Raw genomic sequence first — 14,050 nt, 5'->3', positions numbered from 1 at the left:
GAAGACCAACAACATCTTAGCATGATGTAATTTAGAACACTTCTTTGTCTTGAAGAGAACCTTTTAATCTTTCCTGCGAAGGAGGTATTTGCAAGTTGGCACCTTTCAGATCCAGCGTTTTGATTTGGCCAGTGCTGTCGGAGGTGGCTATGGTATGGCCTCTCACTGGCATGAGGTCTGTTTGCAGAGACATGGACATGAAGCAACTTCGATCAATTTTGTCCATTTTGTGTGAATGCATGTGAAGATCTGTGTGGCTTTGGTCACATGACAAAAACTTGTTTCTCCTGTGAATGGAATTTACATTTTTGGAAATGTAACACATTTTTCCTGCAAAATTTACACTTCAGTGTTCCCTGAAACTGAAATGTCAGTGGGTAACATGCTGCAAAGAGTAAAACCACCTTGCCAAAAGGTTATCATTCTGGTTAATTGTTAAAAAAAAAAAAAAAAAGAAAAGAAAAAGAACATGGAAAGTAATATACTAAAGTTCACAGACTTCATAAAATGTGATAATTACACAATTGTCTGAAGTTGTTCTGCACTGTCTACACACAGCCTTTTGTCACAGTGTCACTGGTGCTACAATTGTTGTCTAGGAAATGACATTAACGCTAGTCACTGTTGAATTGCCACGCATTTAAATGTCCAGCCGGTTTGTGTAGGAGAGAATGAATTTAGAGGAGCGGATAAAGATGCAAACTGACAAAAGGAAATTGCCTGAAGTGAAGGGCATAATTTCTCGTTTTCATCAGCAGGCATGAAAAGCAAGGATAGTGTGACTTTACAGGGGAAATATTTGATAAGTTGTCATGGAAACTCTCAGTCTGCTGTCCACCAAAGTTGCATTTTATTTCCATGTGAAATATCCCCTCAACACATATATATACACACACACACACACACACCCACACAGCACTTCCATGTGGCACTTCCTCAACGTGTAAACCGCTCTCCTTCCAAAATGTGCCTCCTTCAAAGCCTGCATAAATGAAGAAGAAAAAAGCCCAGGTGTCTGCACTTGGACCCTTTCTTTCCACTTTGCTCTGTTATTTATTTGCATGCTTGTCAAGCTCTCTGTGTTAAAAGCTCTTTGCAGTGATGATGAGAGCTTGATGTTTGATTGATTGATTTGCTCTTTGTGGTTTTGAGGTAGACTCTTGGACCATTTTTATTTGGTTAATGTATTATTATTCATCATCTGGCAAATGACAGTTCAAGTTTCATGTCCATATACGTCATTTGATGTAACTTGATGTAGTGTTCAAGGATAGAAACTCAATGAAAGCTTACATCACCATTTGGCACAACTTATTTTCTATTGTTATAAAGTTGTAGGAAAGCTATATGTAGGGTCGGAAACAGCATTTACCTCAGAATACATTTCAATGAATAGTGTACAATGTCACAATTGGATTGCAGTTATTATTACTGCTTAAAACGAATAAAAAAAATAAAATTAGTCTTTAATTACTTTAATAAAAAGACACATATATTACAAAATGTGCCAATTGAAAAAATATCTAATATTAGACCACATTGAGCTTGTGACATGAACCTCAGGCATCTGATGAACCAGAAGGACTGTCAATCAACCATTGAGCAAAAAAAGGGGGGTTGAATGTCTTTTTTTCCATTATCAACATGTTCTAACACTCTGATGTAAGTGCTATATCTAGTCGTATTTATCACTATTTTGAATTAGCCTTTATTTTTATTTTTGTAATTTTCAATTTAATTTTTGTTACACTTTTTTTCATCAAAAAATGAATAATAATGAGATTCAGTCTGAGATTAATTGAGTTTTGTGACATGGTGCATTTACCTGCTTCACCTTCTGATGGCTACAGAAGATGGAAGACGACACTGTAGTCATGAAGAGATGGACATGGTCAGCAACAATACTCGGGTAGGCTGTGGCATTTAAATGATGCTCAATTGGTACTAAGGGGCCCAAAGTATGCCAAGAAAATATCCCCCACACCATTACACCACCAGCCCAAACTGTTGAGACAAGGCAGGATGGATCCATGCTTTCATGATCTTTACGCCAAATTCTGAACCTACCATCTGAATGTTGCAGCAGAGCTCGAGACTCATCAGACCAGGCAACATTTTCCTTATCTTCTGTTGTCCAATTTTGATGAGCCTGCTTCAGGGTTCTATGTGTTGTGCATTCAGAGATGGTATTCTGCATACCTTGGTTGTAACAAGTGGTTATTTGAGTTACTGTTGCCTTTTTCATAATCTCTAACCAGTCTTCCCATTCTCCTCTGACCTCTGATATCAACAAGAGATTTTCATCCACACAACTGCCGCTCACTGGATATTTTCTCTTTTCCTGACCATTCTCTATTAACCCTGGAGATGGTTGTGCGTGAAAACCCCAGTAGATCAGCAGTTTTTGAAAAACTCAGACCAGCCTGTCTTGCACCAACAACCATCCCACATTCAAAGTCACTTAAATCCCAATCCAAGTTAAATCCAATCCGTCTTCACCCACGTCTAGGTGCCTAAATGCATTGAGTTGCTGCCATGTGATTGGCTGATTAGCAATTTGTGTTACCAAGCAATTGAACAGGTGTACCTAATAAATGGCCGGCGAGTGTATACATTTCAGTTCAGCTTTCTTTCCATTGATGAAAATCATTTGGAATTGTTTTAGTTACCAATAATAACACTGCTTGAAATCCGATTGTTAGTGGTCACAGGAGACATGTTTATTTGAGATGCATGTTACTACTAGCTGTAAGTGGCAGTTTGTCTCTCCTGACCACTTGTGATCCTAGTATCAGTATATATTTTAGTGTGAGGTGTAAACGGGGCCTGGCACACTTAAATATCCATTTGGGCTGTTAATGTACATCCCTAATTGTAATGTATGAATATAAAATTAGCAATATACAGGTGCATCTCAATAAATTAGAATGTTGTGGAAAAACTCATTTATTTCAGTAATTCAACTCAAATTGTGAAACTGTATTAAATTCAATGCACACAGACTGAAGTAGTTTAAGTCTTTTTGTTCTTTTAATTGTGATGATCTTGGCTCACATTTAACAAATCCCACCAATTCACTCACATCTCAACAAATTAGAATATGGTGACATGCCAATCAGCTAATCAACTCAAAACGCCTGCAAAGGTTTCCCGAGCCTTCAAAATGGTCTCTCTGTTTGGTTCACTAGGCTACACAATCATGGGGAAGACTGCTGATCTGATAGTTGTCCAGAAGACCCTTCACAAGGAGGGTAAGCCACAAACATTCATTGCCACAGAAGCTGGCTGTTTACAGAGTGCTGTATCCAAGCATGCTAACAGAAAGTTGAGTCGAAGGAAAAAGTGTGGAAGAAAAAGATGCACAACCAACCGAGAGAACCGTAGCCTTATGAACATTGTCAAGAAATATCGATTCAAGAATTTGAGTGAACTTCACAAGGAATTGACTGAGGCTGGGATCAAGGCATTAAGACATGTCAAGGAATTTGCTGAACTACAGATAACGTCAGAGGTGTCTTACCTGGGCTAAGGAGAAGAAGAACTGATCAACAAACAGATCACCTCCATGCCACGCTGAATTGAGGCAGTAATTAAAGCAAAAGGAGCACCTACCAAGTATTGAGTACATGTACAGTAAATGATCATACTTTCCAGAATGCCAACAGTTCACTAAAAATGTATTAAAGTATTCTAAATTGTTCATGATAGTGAATTGGTGGGTTTCTGTTAAATGTGAGCCAAAATCATCACAATTTAAAGAACCAAATACTTAAACTACTTCAGTCTGTGTGCATTTAATTAATTTAATACATGAGTTTCACAATTTGAGTTGAATTACTGAAATAAATGAACTTTTCCACAACATTCTAATTTATTGAGATGCACCTGTATGTGTCTGTGTGGCCCCTTCTTTTAGCTAAGGTTTGTCCAGCACATTTTCCATAAAGCTGTATTGAGGACATTATCATAATTTTGCCAAATGTCAGGATAATGTGATATCTTAGTGCCAGGTCCATTAAGATAAATAAACCTTGAAAAATAAGATTGTTCATAATATTTATTTAAACCAGATATTCCTCTGTACACAAGAGTACAAAAAACAAATTACAGATACCTGTAAAACAAAAATACCATCAAGACTTTAGGTATTCTATTCATATTCACTTCTTTTATTGAGAATCTACTCAAGCATTTCAAGTACGTCTGTCTCTGTTGGAGACAGAAGGAGATCATGCTGGTTGAGCTTGAGCCAAATACTTTGAGAAACAGCATAAGACATTTTCTTAAATGAATTCTCTCAGCATATAAAATAGATTTTGGAAATTACTGTAAAATGACTCTACGGGGGATCATGAAGCACGAACGGTCAAGGCCATTTTCTGAATTGTGGCAGAATATCTAGGCGTTGACTTAATGTGTTGTTTCAGGGATGGCAGGAAATGTTGTGTTAATGCATTCAAAACCGAAACAAAATCTATATGGCACACAAGAGATGTCATTAATAAGCATTTTATAAACGCAAATACTCATAGATTTCTTAGCATCCATGTGCCCAGTTTGTTTGTGCTCTCGTCTGTATTTTGAGCATGTCTGGGAAAAAAAACTATATATAAAAAAAAATAATAATAAAATCAACATCACTAAAAAGACCCTTTTGTTAAGTGACTCCAGCCACAGGTAATCTGGTTTATGGTTTCCTAGCAACAATGTCCTTTCAGATCCCCTCCAAAACAAACCAGACCGAGCTCTCCTGTCCTCCTCGAATTGAACTAAAACACATAGACCACTTAAGGATTTCATTTTAATTGCTGAATTTCCTCATTTGTTTCATGCAACCTGAAATATTGTTTGTTTGTAATTAGGGTTGTGCCGATAGACGATAGTATCGTGTATCGACGATAGTCAGAGATATCGACATAAGCAGATTTCTCTGTCGATAATCAAGACAATATTAGGCTCATTTTCCTATTAATGTATTAGATTATAATAATAATAACTATTATTTTTATTAGGCTGCTTATTAAAATAAAACTGCCCAGCTATTTCATTTCAGCATCGCATTTCACACACACACACACACAGCGCGTGCGAACGCAGGAGGATTAGAGCCTGTAGTCACTGAAACTGTCCGCCTTGACTCTGATAACTCGTTAAATCCATGAAATGAAAGAGATAGAAAACGAGGAGTTGGTGTCCCACACATTTAATGGCTGCTACACGACAGCACGCTCTTCTCATACATGACAGATTAACTCTTTCTTGGCGTTACAAATAAAGTAAAGACAAAAAATTAACAAGGCGGCAGAGCGAACTTATCATCCATAGTGGTTCTCACGTAGACCTTCTATTAGACTTATCACTTATAACACTCACTATGTGGTGATGACGTAGAAGGACTACGTGAGAACCACTATGGATGATAAGTTTGCTCTGCAGCCTTGTTATTATTTTCATGCACACCGCACTATAATGTGATGCATGCAAAATACAGAGTTTTGGCCGTTACTAAGTCACCATCCACAAACAGACGTACATCGTCTGCAGATATAAGGTGTTTCATTGCACTTTAACAAGTAATCTGAACGGCCTATATATGTGCACTATTTTAAACGAGCCCTCACTAACTGAGTTTAATGCCACAGTTATGTTAGAATGCATCTCATTCTTGTTTCTGTTAAGGGGCGTCGAGCTCGTCATGAGGCGCGCGGTCCGGAGCGCTGTATGACTGATGCATCAGTTCAATTCAACTTTACTACAAATATATCAACTTACCTGTTTTAAATATTTTATATTTAACTTGCTCCTTTATGGCCAATATTAGTGTTAAACTGTTGGACTTTAAATGAAATATAATATTGATTTTCACCGTTGACTGATTATGCAGAACATTTAGACTGATAACTTCCGCACACAGATGCGGCAAATTGTCACAGGACGCACGATATGACAGTTGTGTCCGACTATATATATGAATGTAGCTGTTTTAAATACAGTATTTTTATATTTAACATTAGTTTATTAGTATGTTTTAAAGTATATTTTTTTCAATAATTGGTGATTCCATAGGCTCTCTCACGCACCTGCACGGTTTAAAAAACAAGAACAAAGAGTCTCTCTTGCTCCACCCATGCACGATAAGATCATGTATCGTCGATCTCACGGGCTGACGATGTGACGATTTGAAAAATGACCATATCGCCCAACACTATTTGTAATGTAGAATTGTGTTTTGAATTACATGCATGTGTTGCTTATTTCTTACAACATCTTTATTTGTATGTTTCTCTTCAGGGTAAGATGGTGAAGGGCATGGGAGGAGCTATGGATCTAGTGGCCAGTGCTGGAACTAAAGTAGTTGTTACAATGGAGCACTCTGCTAAGGTAGGTATAATCACAAGAGACTGTGTTACACTAGCTTCTTATATTGCCTAATTTTGTGAGCAGTTGTTCAACAAACAAGAATTTTATATAGAGTAACTTCAGCATTTCAGATACAATATGACCATTTGTTTGTGTTTTGCTAATGAAAACTGAAAGCTGTTCTGGAATATCTTTAACCTAGGACCATTCAAGTCAAAGCAAGAATCCTCCCACTGAACTGATGAAATCATATAGATATTGGTCATTTTTCTATATTTATCCATGTCATGTCAGACTTTTTATAGATCACCAGTACCACCACTAAATTTGAAGGCTTTTCCCACTCCTGAAATCCCAATTCAATCCCTGGTTTTTAAAATTTTCAGTACTTTTTGGTACGCTGCTTAGAAAAGTAAGTGATGTTTCTTTCTCTCGAGCCGATGGAAGGTGTATGAACAGAATATGTTGCGTTGATCATCATGTTATGAATGTATTTCTTAGGTATTTCTTATAGTTTTGTTTTAAATGTAAAAGCGAGTGATGATTGCATCAATCAGTTTTAATGAACAGATTCTCATTGAGTCACATTGCATGGCACATATTCCCTGGGAGAAGGGTATCATTATTTCCTGTGAGTGACAGAATCTCCTTTCCCTAAGCAGACAGTTGGAGAGGCGTCAGTATTCTGAGAAGCTTTCAGCTGTGCAGACAGCGGAATGCATACACGCGGTGTCAGTGGTGTACGCTACACATTTTTGATATTTTAAAGTATAGTTAAATGAACATTCTGTTGTTATTTATTCGCCCTCCTGTTTTTCCCCAGTTTTATGCTGTTTTTTTTTTTTTTATGCAAAACAAAAAATAGTTTTTATACTTTTAACTGTATAGCAAAAAATATAAGGACGCACATAATGTCATTACCTCATTGGTTTTCAGCTGATATTAGAGATTCTATATTGTTTTGTGCGTTTCATTTGTGATCAGTGTTATTTAAGCGTCATTAATAGACTACTGTAGTTTTTGTTCATATTTTGAATTATGTTTTGTTTTCAGTTTTCAGAATTTTTTTGATAGTTTTAGTACATTTTTTATGTTTTGTCATTTTTATTATTTTTTATTAATTCTTATTTAATTCTTTTATTAATTCTTATTTATTTATTTTAGTACTGCAAATTAAACTAATCAAAATAATGGGAAATATTGCCTTGGCTGCTAGCTTAGGTAACATCTTTTTTATGTTTTTAGTTTGTTAGAACTAAAGTCTTTAAAGGACTTTAATGCAATAACAGCTTTCTGTGGCTTTAAATATTTGTAATATACTGCATTAGTCACATGGACTACTTTTCTGTTGCTTTTGTAGTGTCTTTGTTGTAACTTGAAAGCCACTATGAACTGTCATTTATTGGAATGAACTGTGTAAAGCCTCTTCAAAAACCTTTGACAGCATACGGGTTTGAAATGACATGAGGGTGCGATTTACTCTTCCTTGAAACAGTTCTTAAGGTACAGATTGAGCAGTCTGTGAAGAACTTTTGGAGTTTGGCAATTAGACTCACAACATGCTGAAGAATTAATCTGGAATGGTGTTTTTCCTTCAGAAATTAGTCATCGTCATATTATCAAAAACAAAACATATTCAGTGTTGATGCTATTAATAATGTTTCATTTATATTATACTTATAAAAATAGATCTATATAAATATTATATAAGTATATGTATTATATACATGCACTAAATTATAATTTCTTCATGTGGGCTCTTATAATAACACTAGTGGCAGGCACAGAACAAAAATAAGAAGCATCCATTCAGACATAAATTTGGCTGTGTCCATCATCAAAACCCCCTATTAAACATAAATGGCACCATTGCTGAATTATCTGTGTCAGAGTTCCCATCTGTGAAATGTGCTTAAATTTGTTCCATGGTTGTGAATAGTCTTGATTATGACGGTGGTGACATAATTCCCTTCACACCACTCAGATCACATTGGTCCAGGCTGAGATGGAGTGAAAGATAGAAAGACATGACTGCTGCTGTTCACATGCTGTCCTTGCTTTGTTCATGCCTGAAGGAAGGCTAACAGGGCCAGCTGCCTGCCCCTGGTGGGATGAACTCTCTGGACATGACTAGAATTAACCACCATCAGCTATCTAATTACTATCTCCTGAGCCAACAGCACATGGAGTCAGCAGGGCCAGTGTATCCATTACCCTTGATGATGAACACAGCTAGCTTAGAGTGTTTTCTGTACCCAAGGGCTGAGTGGATGTGCACCAATCAGCATTTAATTGAAAGCGACTTTTTTAACTTGTAATTCCTAAATCTAAATACACCATGTAGGACTGAATTTTAAATTTCACTGTATTAATAGTAGAATTAAAATGGAATGTTATGCAAAGAAATTTATTTTCAATAGAGCAGTATTCTCTAAAAAGCCATATGCATATAATTATAGAAAAAACATATAAAGTATTTGTGTAAATGGGTTAAAAATGGGGAAAATGTTTTAATGTTTATGTATTTATATCACAATTTTAAATGATCATACTTAAATAATTAAAAAATATATGTATTTTTAACATTTATTGTAAATAATAGTTAATTAAATAATATTTATCTATATTATATTATATAGTACTAACAACTTATTGTTATGGTATTAATTACTAATTGCTCATGTCATATAATATAATACATACATACATACTTATATATACCAACGTTCCAAAGTTTGGGATCAGTGAGACTCATAAGTCTCTTATGCTCATCAAGGCTGTTTTTATTTAATCAAAAATACAGAAAAAAAGAGTAATCTTGCAAAATGGTATTACAATATAAAATAATGGTTTCTATTTTAATATCCTTCAGAATATAATTTTTTTCTGAGATGCAGAGCTGAATTTCCATCAGCCATTACTCCAGTATAAAGTGTCACATAATCCTTAAGAAATCATTCTTATGATTTGATTAGATTTATTATTAGAATTATCAATGTTGGAAACAGTTGTGCCAAATATTATTTTGGAACCTTTTCAGGATTCTTTGATGAATAAAATGTTAAAACGAATAGCATTTATTTAAAATATAAATATTTTCTAACAATATAAATCCTTGCTATCACTTCTTATTGATTTAAAATATACTTGCTGAATAAAAGTTTTAATTTCTTTCAAAAAAATTAAAAAAAAAAAAAAAAAATTGACTGACCCCAAACTTTTGAACGATAGTGTATATTGTGAGAAAAGATTTCTATTTTAAATAAATGCTCTTCTTTGTAACTTTTTATTCATTAAAGAATCCTGAAAAAAAGTATCACAGGTTCCAAATAAATATTAAGCAGCACAACCGTTTCCAGCACTGATAATAAATCAGCATGTTAGAATGATTTCTGAAGGATCATGTGACACCTAAGACTGGAGTAATGATGCTGAAAATTCAGCTTTGCATCACAAGAAGAAATTTGATTTTATGTATATTAAAATAGAAAAATTTTACTTTACATCGTAATGATATTTCACAATATAATTTTTTTCCTGTATTTTTGATCAAATAAATAAATCCTTGATGAGCATAAGTAAAAAGATTAAAAAAATCATTCTGATCCCAAAACTTTGAACGTTCATCTGAAAAGCTGAATAAATAAGTTTTTTTGTGGTCCAGGGTCATATATATATATATATATATATATATATATATATATATATATATATATATATATATCAAATATTATAGAGTTTATAATAATATTGTATTGTTATTTTATGGAAGAACACAGCAGAATGCTTTAATCTAACGAATATTCACTTCATGAAAACGTTCTATATTAATTTATTATGTTTTATATATAATTTCATTTATTTATAATTTACAGAAGTATATGTAATCAAAAATGATATTGCATATAAGAGGATAGATACACGTATTTACAAATAATGGAGTAATTACTTATTATTTGTTGCAAAACTTATAGTAAATAATTACTTATTTGTTAGACTAATGATTATTAATTAGTTACTGAATTGTCCAACCCTCAGACTGTCCTCAGTAATATGTATTAATATATATTTTATAATACTAATATAATATTTATTAATACTAATATGGGTCAAATTACATTTTTATTCTTGTGCTAATGACACCTAGTATATTTTAAATGTGAAATATTCTACGTTATATTTTATAGTTTTTGTTTTGTTCTGTGTTTCCTAGGGTGGCAAACACAAGATTCTGGAGAAGTGCAATCTGCCTCTGACTGGAAAACAATGTGTAGACCGTATAATCACAGAAAAGGTGGGTTTTGATTTACATGAGTCATTGATTTGACCCTTTTAGGAGACTGCTTTAATCAACAGCCCACACCGTGTCTAACCAGACTCTGCTGGTAAAGAATAAATGCAATCTATTCAGCAGCTTATCACTTCATCAATATACCGAATCAGCCTCCAATAAAACTCCAGTCGCCACAGTGAAAAGCTGTGAAAATGGATTTGCTCTCTTCTCTTAACGCATGTGCAAAGACATAAGGGGACATGACAAATTGTTATGACACTGCACATAAGCAGTGGAAAACAGAAATCCAATTATTGGACCAACCCTAGTGATTGGAGTGGCATAACATATTGACTGTTTTTTCAAACCCAGAGCTCCTTAATGTGAATGTCACCTAATAATATTATCAACCATGCCACATAGCCTGGGTTCGGAGACCTGGGGATCCCAGCTGGTTGGTTGAGACAAAAAACCTTACTAGATGGTACAAGGGCTCTTGACTGATGCAGCTGTTCATAGCTGCTGGTTTTTATGGACTGCTGCTGGCACTTGTTGAGCCGACCTCTCATCTCGCCAGTGGCATCACTGGACTGTATAACAGCAGTCTTCCTCCTCTCCTTACCTTTTAGTCTTCTCTTTCTCCCCATTTCCTCGCTGTATGCTTTGCCACTGTTTGCTTTTGTAACAATTACACACCGTGGTTTCCAGTGAAAGGATTCTGTCAACATTTGGAAAGGTTAGACCTCTCCAGCTACATTTTCACCACCTTCTGCCCAGCCTGTGTTCGTCATGCTACCCTGCTGTTCAACACAACCCCTGTCTGTCAGCCTAACAAGCAGTGCTTTAGCTTCACTTGTAAGAAGAACCTTTCGCTATTTAACCCTACTGTTCTTCAAGACCCAGAGGCCATGTTAATAGCTCAAGGGACAAGTTTAGTATTCAGATATCTCCTTGATGCTTGGTAGCTTTTTAATCTTATTAAAAAGGGATGAATATAATTTCAATTTGAGAACATTCTTCAAATAAATAAATGTTTGGGGTCTCGGAGATTACTGATTTTTCATAGTTATGCATTGTGTCCCATGTTTTAATTATGTAACGTGAGCATTTAAAAGAGTTTGAAGAGAAAATCTGAAGTTACTTTTGAAATTACTAGTATTATATTTTTGTCACACATCACTAACACCAAACATAAAGTCAACATGAAGACAGTCACTCAAAAAACATGAGGTTTAGGCTTTTGTGAACCTCTCACAGAAAAAAGGAGCAACTGTAGAGCCATTTAATGAAACTTAAAGGGGTCATGAACTGAGAAATCAAAATTCACTTAATCTTTTTACTTATAAGAGGTCCTTGAACTATGAAAGCATCCTGTAAGTTTCAGAACTCAATCCTTTCTTGTTAGTCTAAAAACAGCTTATATTGAAGCCAATCAGCCAAAATGACAGGTTGTGGAATGTGCCACTTACGTAAAATTTAAAACTTAAAGATGATGCTGTGTCAAAGATATACAGTAATGTCGCACCACACAAGTGTGAGTAACTGCTTTTGTTACATGGTCACTATTGCTTCGTCTGTTATTACAGATCATTTGATATGTCCTGAGTATTTATGCACTTTTCAACTAAATCACAGCAGCGTACATCTGTGAAAAACTGCAAAACTGTTAGTCAGTCATAGCAGTGGGCGTTTACTTCTGAGTCTACAATCAGCCAAACTTATTGAAACAGAGCATTTCAATGAGGGGGTCAAAACAGGACAGACAACAGCCTATTACTTCTTGAATTATGATGTTTTTTATGTAAAATCTTGATAACATTATAAGTGGACCTCAGTGAACAGTACAAAATAAAAAACAAAGCCAGTCCCTGAGCCCTTTTTATGCATGTGGTTCACATTTTAGTTCATGGACTTTATTTTTATTATAAGATGCTTTCATTATGAGGTGTTGTCCTAGAAATAAAACCAATACAGGGCAAACATCCTTGCTTCCTAGAATGCATATGAATCCAAGAATGGCTTTCTGAGCCAATTTGTCACTTGTCATCTCCAGCGATGGAAGTTTTTATATAAATATTGCTGGCAAGCTGTGATGTGATTACGCCATCCGTCTTGTTTGACTGTTCAATTCGCTTTCCCCCCCGATTGTTTTTTTGACTGTCAAGAGTTTAGGACTCTGGCAGGTAGATTAATCCTATCGCCTGCATTGTTACACACTCAAGCAAATCCTCCAGGAATTAGAGACTCATTCAGGTGGAAGAGAGGATACAGAGACCGCAGGCTCAAGGCAAAGCTACAGCAAGCATGCTGCCCGTGGCAGGTTGTGCTCCACAGGTATTTTGTGAAGTGAGACTACAGTAACGTTAGATTTGGGTCACATTGAACATTAACAACATGCTGCTGGTTTCATGCAAACATATATTATTTGGTTCAGTAATGGCCTTTAGCATACACAATGCATGCACTTGACCTCTTGCAGGTCATTGTGAACCAAATCACGTACGTGTCTTGACTAACAAAAGTGTTTTAATGATTCCATAAACAACATGGTGTATTATGTATTGCAATATTATAAGAATAATATTAAAAAAAAGTTATTTCTTATATTAATGATGTGGTCGCTTGATTTGATGTTTTTAATCACTGTAAGCTGAATGAACACAATAAAAGAAATGCCAAAAGCTGCCCTAGTAGTTTAAATGTGATATATTATTCATCAGGAACTGTTTTTAAAGTACGTTATCCAACTTAAAGTGGCATTATTATGAAAAAGGAGCCATTTCAGCTCACAACAGATCTGCAGTGCATGTGGACATCTATAATGTTAAACACGGGTTTAATTGAATATTATTAAATTTAATTATTTTTAATATACAGTTAGGTCTAAAAGTTTGAGAAAATGCATTTTTGTAATTTCTGTTTTTATAATTGTACTGTATTTTTTTATTGTTTAGTAAAGATGATTTCTGAATGTTTTAGTTTTATTTGAAGAGTGACCTAGAATTATTGCAGTGAACAAAAGTATTTCTTAATGTTTGTTTACCCCCATCAAATCTGTTTGCAGGTTTATATTCATATTTTTTTCAGCATGGTCTGAGAACTTTTTCGATACATTGTTTTTATTTTATCACATCACCAAGTGTCTTTTTCTGTGCTTTTTTCACCGCACTGCCTTTCTCTACCTCATTTGACCACATCCTCAAGGTCAGAAGAGTTCACTTACACATGGCTGCACATTTGATGGCACTTCTGTCATGGTCACATTGTTTTCCTTTCTTCTCCAGGCGGTATTCCATGTCGACAAGGACAAAGGTTTAACACTGATTGAGGTTTGGGAGGGTCTGACACCAGATGACATTAAGAAATGCACAGGGACTGACTTTGAGGTGAATGACATAATTGATGAATTACAGAAAC

The 14,050-nt window shown here is 35.0% G+C and overlaps 1 protein-coding gene across 1 annotated transcript in view; it reads left to right on the top strand.

The window, feature by feature from the left end:
• Nucleotides 1-14,050, top strand: part of LOC132114446 (succinyl-CoA:3-ketoacid coenzyme A transferase 1, mitochondrial-like) — a 54,541-nt gene that overhangs the window by 40,246 nt on the left and 245 nt on the right. The window contains exons 14-16 of the mRNA XM_059522569.1: nucleotides 6,292-6,381; nucleotides 10,574-10,654; nucleotides 13,918-14,019. Coding sequence (XP_059378552.1) covers nucleotides 6,292-6,381; nucleotides 10,574-10,654; nucleotides 13,918-14,019 — 273 coding nt within the window. The remainder of the gene's footprint in view (nucleotides 1-6,291; nucleotides 6,382-10,573; nucleotides 10,655-13,917; nucleotides 14,020-14,050) is intronic.

The sequence above is a fragment of the Carassius carassius genome, chromosome 34, assembly GCF_963082965.1.
Source record: "Carassius carassius chromosome 34, fCarCar2.1, whole genome shotgun sequence".
Lineage (NCBI taxonomy): Eukaryota > Metazoa > Chordata > Actinopteri > Cypriniformes > Cyprinidae > Carassius > Carassius carassius.
This window is presented reverse-complemented; position numbering and strand designations above follow the sequence as displayed.